This window comes from Hippocampus guttulatus, chromosome 22 (assembly GCF_054856545.1).
Source record: "Hippocampus guttulatus isolate MCC_2025c chromosome 22, RoL_Hgut_1.0, whole genome shotgun sequence".
Taxonomy (NCBI): domain Eukaryota; kingdom Metazoa; phylum Chordata; class Actinopteri; order Syngnathiformes; family Syngnathidae; genus Hippocampus; species Hippocampus guttulatus.
Window position 1 is genome coordinate 5452631 of NC_141282.1, and position 10929 is coordinate 5463559.

At 47.7% G+C, this 10929-nt stretch overlaps 2 protein-coding genes across 2 annotated transcripts; both read left to right on the plus strand.

Moving 5' to 3' along the window:
• Positions 1-1722: 1722 nt before the first annotated feature.
• lum (lumican) lies at positions 1723-4590 on the plus strand. The gene is made up of 3 exons (XM_086103946.1): positions 1723-1859; positions 2475-3353; positions 3454-4590. The coding sequence occupies exons 2-3, from the start codon at positions 2480-2482 to the stop codon at positions 3606-3608; spliced, it is 1029 nt and encodes a 342-aa protein (XP_085960072.1). The 5' UTR covers positions 1723-1859; positions 2475-2479; the 3' UTR covers positions 3609-4590.
• A 1187-nt stretch (positions 4591-5777) lies between these two features.
• kera (keratocan) lies at positions 5778-7873 on the plus strand. Its single transcript, XM_086103855.1, has 3 exons — positions 5778-5912; positions 6349-7223; positions 7292-7873. Exons 2-3 carry the CDS (start codon positions 6350-6352, stop codon positions 7453-7455), a joined length of 1038 nt encoding a protein of 345 aa, XP_085959981.1. The 5' UTR covers positions 5778-5912; position 6349; the 3' UTR covers positions 7456-7873.
• Positions 7874-10929: the final 3056 nt, after the last annotated feature.

Consider the following 10929-nt stretch of genomic DNA (forward strand, 5'->3'; position numbering starts at 1 on the left):
GCAGTGACCACATGGCCGCACGGCAGGGACAGAAGGTGGCGTCTGGCTGCTTGTCTGAGAGTTTATTAGAGGACTCAGTGTGTCTGTGCCAAGACGTCCCAGAATATCCATGTTTGCTAATGCTGTGTGTGTTGCCTGGGCCTGTGAACAGCCCCATCGGAGCATGTGTGTCCCATTGGAGCGGGTTGGGAAGTGCTCGTTGCTTTATGTCATTTGCTGCAAACTTTGCCTGGTGCAACAATGATGAAATCGATACAATTTGTACAAACCTATAACTGATATATATATATTTTTTTTTTGCCAGGTGTGATGTACACACACCGATATGAAATGAGATTAAACAAAGGAGATGGCTTTGTGCGAATAGCAACACAATTTAGTTTCTAGTGCATCGACTGTTATCTAATCAACAGTTTATGCGGGTATGGAGCGTGAGTGTTAGCATTACATTATGACCAAAATTACCAGTTTAGCAACCTTTTAGGTGCTTTTCTGGTAAGAAACCTTTATAGACAAGGATTTATAGACAAGGCAAATGCTTTGGAAAGGGCCGAAAGAGCTTTTGAGCATAAGTGACTGAAAAATATCTGGCTGAAGACTTAGCAGGTTCCACGTTGCTTCGTACATTTCCAAGGAAAATCTGACAGTTTTCTCCACGGGGTGTCGATCCAGGTCTGTTGCTGCAATACAGAATCCACGGGAGCTCCCCCCCGCCCCCATTTTGTCTCCCTTGGCATCAATCAGGTTGAGGCAGTTGAAATGAAAAATTAAACCGAGAACTGGAATGGCAGCTGGGGGAACGCAAACCTCAGCCAAAGGCGAGCAATCCCAATGTAGGCCGTCACGTATTACTTAATAGATGCAAATGTCATCGATGTGCGATTCACACTCAGAATCTCTGCAGTCCGGAGAATGGCGGTGAAACCTAATCTCTCTGGCGGAGGTAATGCTTCGAACATATGTGCAAATCAAATTTCTGCTTTCCGAGAGGAGCAACGGGGCGGAGTGCGACCAATCGAAAGCAGCCGCGACATCCCACCGTGCTTCGACAGGGAGATGAACGTTCCCCAACAAATGGGGGAGAGCCATTTGGCTCGTCTTCCGTCCCGTGCCCACCCCCCCCACCCCCCTTCTTCAAGAAGGTAAAGCCCCCGGCTCCGTGGTTTATGGGGAACCAATTGGAGGGTCTCGTCGGACGATTGTTGGCCTTTAAAATTTGCTGAGAGGAAAGAATGCAGCGGTGGTGTAAAAACATGGAGCGAAACACGAGATGGATGCGATCTGCTTCTACTTACTTTGGAAAAGCGCTTGGTATTGCAGTCTCAATGTTATGCAAGACTTTTCTGGCCATCTCGCGGCAGCATTTTTGTCAGACTTTCCAAAACTGTCTACACGGAAGATTTATCCAGCCCCCACCCCTCACTTTTTCTCCCCCCCCCCCCCCCCCCCCCCACGAATAAACAAGTTTACCAAGGTGATTTCAGGATGCATCCAAAAAGGCGAAACCCAACAACCTGGTTGCACCTGTTGTTTGTTTTGGACACTTGCATCCATCCTCATGGCATGTTTTGATTCCCTGGATCCTGAATTTGCAGGGAAAAGCCCCCCCAGCCCCCCCCATCACCGCCATACAACCCCCCAAAACCTCCCCCTACTCCTTTCCAGCCGCCATCCTCCTCTCCTCCTCCTTTTTCCCCTCTGTCTCTCCATCTCCCCCCTCTGTCTGTCTCTCTCTCCTCCCTCTCCGTCTTTCTCTCCTGTGTTTTCCTCCATAGACATCGACTTTTTGAACACCACAGTGTTCTACCACCACTGGCCCTGCAACCCCAAACAGACAGTACGCCGTGAGAGGAGCGCAGGTAAGCCGGTAACGTTGCAAGGGACGGAGGGGATGATTGATTTGCCATTTGATTGGTTGTCTGTTTGCGGGTGTGAGCTTTTGAATCGCTCCGCGTTGGTTTTCGAAACAACGGTTCATGGAACAAAAAGAGTCGTGAGTGATTCTTGGGGGTTTGTGTTCTTCGCATTTATGGGGATGTTTTGGATAGGAACGACATTTTGTGGTTTAGGACCAAGTCTGGAGGTTTTTGCGCCGGTCCATCCTCTGCAGGACTGTCAAAATATGCCAGAGCTGGTAGGATTTAAGTGCTTAAGTGATGGGCTGAGGACCCGAGCGATATTTCAGGCTGATTCACGTCCAAGGATTTCTGGGGCATCTGTGTTGCATTACCAGTGCCGTCGCCTCTGTAAGCACAGGAATCTGAGAAGGTGATGGACGATTTGTTGTTGAGGGTTCAAATTGCCCCCTTGGGTCTCCAGTCTTGAGCTCTTGAGTGATTATATAATGCTTCGGGGGGAGTGGGTGTGGCATCGCTGCTGAATGAGTCTCCTCTGGTTTTTTGTTTTTTTTGGGGTTCTTGCATCTCCGTTGAACATCTTGCGTCTCCTTTTCCGCTTCTCCTTCCCTTTTGCAGAAGCCATGGTACCTCTCCGTGTACACCTATTGGCAGCGCTTGTCTGCCTGGCACTGTGTCAGTACGAGGACGAGGAATATGTGTCGCCCTCGTTGCTCGGACCGTCAAGCGCAAACTGCGACCGCGAGTGCGAATGTCCCATCGGTTTCCCCACCGCCATGTATTGTGACAGCCGCAAGCTCAAGTTTGTGCCCATGGTGCCGTCGGGGATCAAATATCTGTACCTCCAGAACAACCAGATTGATGAGATCAAGCCTGGCGTGTTTGATAACGTCACCTCCGAGCTCCGGTGGCTGGTCCTCGACAACAACCAGATCGCCAACGGGAAGATCGCATCGGGTACCATCGACAAACTGACCGCCCTGGAGAAACTCTTCTTCAGTCACAACCTTCTCACGGAGCCAGTGGTCCCTCCTTCCAAGTCTCTCGATGAGCTCAAGATGACACACAACAAGTTGAACAAGTTCCCCTCCGGACTCCTGAGCGACAAAGAGAATCTGACCTCCGTCAACGTGCAGCATAACGAGCTAACGTCCGAGGCCGTCGCCGGCGCCTTCAAAGGGTCCAAGAAGCTGCTGTCCCTCGACGTGAGCCACAACAAGCTGAAGAAGCTGCCCGTCGGTGTGCCGGCTTCACTGGAAATCCTTTATGCCGACTACAATGACATTGATGGCATCGGCTCAGGGTACCTAAGCAAGGTGCCAGGTCTGCGTTCCCTGAGGATGTCTCACAACAAGCTGGTGGACTCTGGGATCCCGGCGGGCGTGTTCAACGTGACGTCACTGGTGGAGCTGGACCTGTCTTTCAACAAGCTGCAGACCATCCCCGATATCGCCGAGGAGCTGGAGCAACTTTACCTCCAAGCCAACGAGATCAACAGTGAGTGGACGCCGGCCCCTTGTGTTCATTCAATTTGATTGCGTTCAATGTACGCATGGGCCCGCGATTACTTTTGACCAAATTCTTTCCTTTCCTGCAGAGTTCGACCTATCGAGTTTCTGCAAGTTCGTTACCCCCACCAACTATTCCCACCTGAAGCACCTGCGCCTGGACGCCAACAACATCACGCACAGCAGCATGCCCCCCGAAGCCCCCGAGTGCTTGCGCGTGGCCTCCGAGATCCTGTTTGAATAAGGAGCTCCCCCCCCACCTGCCCTCCGTCGTTTATGGATTTACTCAACTCTCGTTGAAATAATCCGTAACTCTCGCACATTCACTCTGACAATGAAAAATAAACCGTAGCGGCATCGCAGTCTCATTTCCGATGAACACCTGAAAAAAAAAACTATGATATTAAAAAAATATATGATGATACGGTAGATAAGGGCATTTTAAAGTTAAAATACATACCAAATATTTGTAGATATAAAACAAGTAATTTGAAAGAGAAAAAAAAATCCTACAAAAATATATATGTAAAAATAAATACCAAAACGTTTAGAGGTGCTATAGCAAGTTTCTCACTCAGAAAGTGTCTTGGATGCAATTTTTGTGGATCTAAATGATAAGGCGAGTCACCAACGTGCACAAATTTAACTTTGACAAAAATAAACAAATAAGACACACACTTCGAACATTCCAATTCGACGCGTTAGCTTGTCAACCGGAGACGATACGGAGTAAACAATGACGTAAGCATCTCCAGTGTCTCTACAGTAGCTTCATTTTGTATTTGTTTTGTATGTTCCGTGTTAAGCATGTATAGTATCGTGTATGATGAAGGCGTTGCTGTGCAAAAGGGCCAGCAAGAAAGTCGGCGTATTCATGAATAAAATGTAAAATATGTGTTTGGGATACTGACTTCACTCTTGAAAAAAAGTTCAACAATAGCCCGTGAAGAGAAACCGTCACATATTTGTTTGTCACGCACACTTGCTGATTTGTATTCTTTCCATTTCATGCATGAATTCAAATGGTATCATCCTTTTAAAAAATAAACTACAGCTTTTGCAGTTCTGGAAGTTCTCTATTGTGGCTTAAAGCGACATTGTCATCGGAAGACTATCACGTCTTGTCTGGCTCATTTGCTTTTCTTCATTTTAGAGCCACTTTGGAACAGTCAATGCTCATGAATTTACTGTGAGGAACTCATTTCGAATAAACCATGTTTCCAATACATTTGTATGTATGGAGATTTTTGATACAAAGTATGGTCGCATGGAAACATCAGATCAAATCATAAATCTACCGCAGTGTGTAAACAAAGCTTAGCAGGGGCAAGCTGGCTCCACGACATGACAATCTGCACGTTTGGCACTTTGCGTTGTCCGTCGCGCACTCGTTGACACCGCTTGCGGTCAAACCTCCAAAGGTCTTTCAGAGCCGTCGGCTGGTGTGTGCGACACACATGCCTAAGGAGTCGCAAACACATCACGATGCATTCAAGAACACATTGTCCGATGCTCTTTTAGTTAGGGGTTTGGGGTGTTTTTTTTTTTTTTTTTTTACATTGCGGCGCATGGACAATGTCGAGAATGTTAAGTGGCGTACTCCGGGGAGGAAAAGGGAAAAAAAAAAAAAAAAAAAAAAGGAACATATTTTTGTGGTTTCTGCCACATTATGCAGCATGCTTAACCATTTTGACAGAATCTGGAGTGGATTCTCCTCCTCTGAAACGTTATGGTTTTCGTCGAAACGGTTTAAAGGCACATCGAAGCCTAATGTCCGACCTATCCGATCCATTTGATGCACAAACGTCGGCTTTCGCAACGTGCCTAAAGAGGCTGTCGCGTGGTGCACTGCCTCTGGCCCTCGCACAAGTTGCCAGGGATTATCCTGTTCCATCGCGGCCTCTGCCGTCATCGCTGGAAAGGAGCACTTTGTTTCGGAAGCAATTGGCCTAATGAGCCTGCATTAAATTAAGTCCTCTCGGATTAAAGCTGACCTCACGCCACTGGGGCCCCATGTCTTCAAATGACTTCGCCAAAAGACCTTTGACAACTGCAGCCGTTTTTATCATTTGAAATAAATTATCTCATTAGTTACTGTGTGTAATTATCTGTTACTCTGCAAAGGTGCAAACACAAAAGTCCAATCAGTCATATGCACGTAAAAAAAAGGGGAAAAAAATAGTATTAATTTTTAAAAAAACAGTCGTGGCCCCACAGAATTAATGCAAAGATTAGCAGTGACCCCCACAGATTTGTTAGTCGAAAAGAGATCACAAACAGCACAGAGCAACTAAGCGAGACGAATGTACACGAGCGCGCAAGCCGACAAGGTAGAACGCGTAGAGGTGCGGTGACCTCTTTCTAAATGGGCCACGTCCCGAGATTTGTTAAGGCTTAGCGCATGAGACCTCATTGGCTAATCAATGCTTTGAGTGACAAGCTAGCATACAAAAAAAAAAAAACAACAGGTCATACAAATAGCGGGAGGTGAGCGCTGCAGCCTCATCAATTGGGATGAGCCTTGACGACTCCGGGGTGGAGGTTTGAGGTAGGTTTTTTGAAGACCAAGATTTACTTTATTCGGGCAGTCTGTCGTCAATTTTGGGAACAAAGCCTTGACAGCGGGAAAACCGGTCTCTTAAAACAGGTGTTTTGTCTTTGAAGAGTGTCTATCCATGGAAGAAAAATATGCCTGACATTAAATGTTGAGGCATTAAGAATTTAAACCAGAAGTCATCTGCGAAGACTCAAGTACAGGCTCAAGAATTATTATTTTTTGTACTGCAAAGCAGCTATTAATCTCAGGATTAACTGCAGTGGTATGCTTAAATATGGACTTTATAGTTATACTTTATAGTTGTGCTAGCAAATATGAACTAATCTATGCCCTGCTTGTGGTTGCCTATCAGGCAAAGGGATAACCCAGAAAAAAAAATTGTCTTCAAAATATTTTCTAAATGTCTTTTTGCTTGCTTGCATCCTAGGATGTCCATCAAAATGAAACTCTTTCTGAGGCTTCTCTGTGCCGCGTGCCTGCTCGACGCAGCCCTGAGCCAGGATATGCCTTACGAGGAACGAGTGGCCCAGATCCAAGCATGCCCTCCAGAGTGCCACTGCCCCTCCAACTTCCCGCGTGCAGTCTACTGCGACAATCAAGGTCTGAAGAGCATCCCCCCGATCCCGCCGTTCACCCGGTACCTCTACCTGCAGAATAATCAAATTCAAGTCGTCTCGGCCGACGCCCTGCGCAACGCGACCCAGCTGCGTTGGGTGAACCTGAGTCGCAATAAAATAACCAGCGAGGGAGTGGAAAAAGGCACCCTGGATGCAATGTCGCGCCTGGAACACCTCAACCTGGATGACAATCTCTTGTCCTGGGTGCCATTTCCTCTCCCGCCCAGCCTGGAGCACCTTAGTCTCTCTCGCAATCGGATCTCCAAGATCCCCGACGGGGTCTTCTTTGGCCTGGATAAGCTGACCCTCTTAGACCTGCAGGGGAATAAGCTGATGGATGATGCCGTGACTGAGGTCAGCCTGAAGGGTCTTAACAACCTGGTGCAGATCAACCTTGCCAAGAACCAGTTGAGCAGCATGCCTCTCGGCCTGCCGCCCACCACCACTCAGCTCTTTCTCGACGGCAACAACATCGACAAAATCCCCACGGGCTACTTCAAGGGTTTACCCAAGGTGGCTTTCCTGAGGCTAAACCACAATAAGCTGGGCAGTAGCGGTGTTCCGAACAACGTGTTCAACATCTCCAGCATCCTGGACCTCCAGCTGTCACACAACCTGCTCACCGAGGTGCCCCTGATCCCCGCAGGCCTTGAACAGCTGTACTTGGACCACAACAACATTAAAAGTAGGTTTCGCACGAGCGCAGGCGGAACGATGAGCGATTGTCATCGTTTTCCCCGTTTCATTTCACAGGCGTGAGTGGCTCCGACGTCTGCCCCACGGACATCGACAGCGCGGACGCCAATGACAGCGTGCCGCGACTGCGCTACCTCAGATTGGACGGCAACGATATCGAACCGCCGATTCCCAGGGATGTCATTCTGTGCTTCCGTCTCCTTAGGTCCATTGTCATTTAGTTTCTTTTTTTTTAAGTAGCTCTACCGCGAAGAACAGTCCGAACGCCGGACGCCCGTGACAACGGGAAAAAAACTCATTTTCAGTTTTAGGAAGTGTAAATAAATCAGGCAGTTTAACGGACCACTAGTTGTGCCTTCACTGTACAAATCTATCGATCATCTAGATAATATCCGAAGATGTATTTAAAACCAATGAAGTATTCTTTTGACTTCTGCTTATTTTCTACTATTTTAAGATAAGTTGTAGACCGATTCGTACTTTTTCTACACGCTCGTACTGACTAATGGCAATTTATTTTTTATCCATTATGGTTTTTCAATTCTGGTCTTTGTGTATCTGAAAAAGTAAGATGTATTCTCTTGTCTTCAGTTTCAATAAAGCTATTCACGAATGCAGGATTGTCCTGCATTTACCAGATTCATTCCCACTGTGTCATGTCAGGAGTTCCCGGCGCCTCTTTTGGTTCCGATTCCAGATCAGATCCTTTTCGTCGGCGCTCACGCTTACGTGGCGCACGGGCTGAACTCGGATCAGCTGTGAGCACATCTGAGCTCGGCTTGAAAAAAAAAAAGGAGGGACTTCCTCTCGGCGCCGTGCTAGCAGGGGCTCCTCACAGAGGTCCCATTGTGTGCTCAGGCCCCTTGGGTCATACATGCATGTACACACACATGCACTTAGATGAAACGACAAGTTTTCACATCAGGAAGTGAAATATTTTAGTGTGATTGAAATAAATACACATCTACCAAAATAAGGGATGCGCTTGGAAAGGATAAAAATCTATGAGGGTGGGGGGGCAGGGGGGTCTTTCTCTGCCGTCTTGTTCTTTGTGTCTGATGTCTAAGTGTGTGTGTCTGGTGATGTACTCTTATTTGGGATGGGGTGGGTGCCCTCCACCTCCCCCCTAGCCCAAGCAAGCCACCAAAAGCAACCTGCTCCGGTCCAATCAGCCTCAGTGCCTACCTTCACACGTAAGCGGCAGGGGCACTCAGGTCCGTCAGACCCTACACATGCACACGGCACATACACACCACTGAGACCCGGACGCACATTGGTACACGCCCGGCCCGCGTCGCCACCCGCCCCCCCCCCCCCGCCCTCGTGGAGCCACCTCTGCACGACCCCTTCGCCATTGGCCGAGTTGCGGAGCCCTCAGCATCTCCATCGTGGCTGAAGGGAGCATTCGGGAGAGCGGGAGACACAGGTGAGCATTCTCGCGGGCGCTATCTCAATGATAAGGAGAGGGAGGGGGCGGGGTGGCACAAGGGGCTCCCTTATTGACTCGTGGATTGAGTTTGGGGCCGCTACAGGTGACGGATTGTTTTTCCTTAATGATTGGGATGCAGTGGATGGTGGTTTTATGACCTTCATGATTGATTATTCTTCCTCGCCATTTGCCATGCCATGTTTGCACTGAGACTATTCGCTTGAATTTGGGATTGAACGCATCGAACGATGACATTATGACGTTCGTAATGGATGCGCGAGTTTTTGTTTTCAATTCCGTTTGCTCATTTCTTGCGGCTTGGCAAGCTTAGTTGGTCGGGGGGGAAAAAAATGAATTTACCATTGCTCAGAGGTCTTTCAAGCTCAGCCATATTTTCACTTTTGCTAATTCGGTGGTGTTTGAAAAAGCTACAGGTGGAAGATTTGTTATCCTCGACGATTGTGATGAATTGTTGATGCGTTTGAGCGAAAGGATGGTCTTTATTCCGGATGCTTTGCACAATTGGATCTTGGGCTTACCATTGCACAACAAGCCATACGTTCGGAAAATTACAGGTCAAGGACTGTTCTGCTTGACGAGTGGGATGCTTTGAACGGTGATTTTCTGACCCAAAGGATGTTTCATCATTCTTGATGTTACTTTGGGATCTTGGTGAAACTTGCCTTTGCTCAATTCATAAATATCAGGTTTGGTTTTATGATCGCCCCGATGGCAGTGTGCGGATACACTGGAATTGATTTGAACGCGGCTGAAATTCCCTGGAATTTTTTGCGATCTGCAAACTTGCGGGATTGCCGCTACGCTGCGTGGCTATTAAGTAGAAATGGGATATCGGAAATGTCCGATGGTGAGCCAAGCATAAGAGGGAGGATCATTTCCTGCATTTGTCATGGCCATTATAAAAGAACAACTCGGTCTCCATTCTTATCTTTTGCAGTGAACCCTCGAGGCATCTCTCTCAATCTCACACACACACACACACACACACAAACACATGCATGCGCACACACGCACACACACACACAGTGTGCATCTGTGAGTCTTTCCAAGCAAATGTGCGTGCGGTTGTCTGTATATGCGTTTCCTCGCCGCCTGAAAAGCTGACTGCCATCCTGTCCACAAACCTCGGTGGAATTTGGAGTTTGAGTGCTGAGACGGGCAATGACCAGGCCCTCATAAAGGCCCTCTGTGAAGGGCCAAAGGTTCAAGCAAGTCTTGAACCGGACCCCTCCTCCCTCTCGTCCCTCCTTTTTTGCGCTCTCTCCGTCTAACCCTGAGGGCCAACATCTTGTCCACGTCTCTCTTTTTCTTCTTCTTCTGCTTCTTCCTCCCTCGCTCTCCGTTTCTCTGCCCCGGCCTGGAGGACTCCTTGATGTTTTTTTTTTTTTTTACCTCCAACATGCTGAGACTTGGCTGCACCTGCCACACCAATAAATCTCCGTTCTCGAGTCCATGCCAGCTATACGAGAGCTTCTTATCATACGCTCATCCCCTGATAATCACAAATGCCTCGCCACACATTGAACTGGATACAAACGAGAATGAACCGAGGAATCCAAAGTAAATAGGAGCAAAATGTGTGCTCCTCAGTGGACTCGAAGCCAAACCTAATATTAACCCAAAAAAATACAGTTACCCCCCCCCCACCCCCATGTCATTCCTACTTGCTCCCTAAAATTTAATAAGCGGCGACTTGGCTGACTTGCTCATGTAAAAGTTGGCCCTGCACACTTAGAAAACAGAAGCGCCTCGCATCGGGCTGATTTTGTCAACCGTGACCCCTGGATTGTAACACACTAGTGGTGGCTGAGCCGAAAATGGCCGCCAGAGCGAACTACTAATCCATTCGGAGTCTATTGACGATCACGGCATGCGTGTCGGACAGTACGGCTATGATGCAAGCGCGGGGGAATGTTGTGGAGTGTTTTAGCAGCATCGGAGACTTGTCATCATGATGTATTGTTTGTTTCCAGTTACGGTGAGTGTCCATGCAGCAAAAGGGAAAAGAATGATTGACACTTCACCATAATGTTTTGAATTTGCTGTATGATTCGCTTTTGATACAGCATGAACTACAACCCCAAAACACTTTCATATCATTTCAAGCTCATCTTACAAATAAACCCTGAAAAAAAAATCTGCAACTTCCACTAACAACCCAGGCTAAACTCAGTTAGCTCCACCGCAAAATACAATGTTTTTAAGTTCCGATGTATCACTTCGGTATTCTTCCTTGACACCAAAA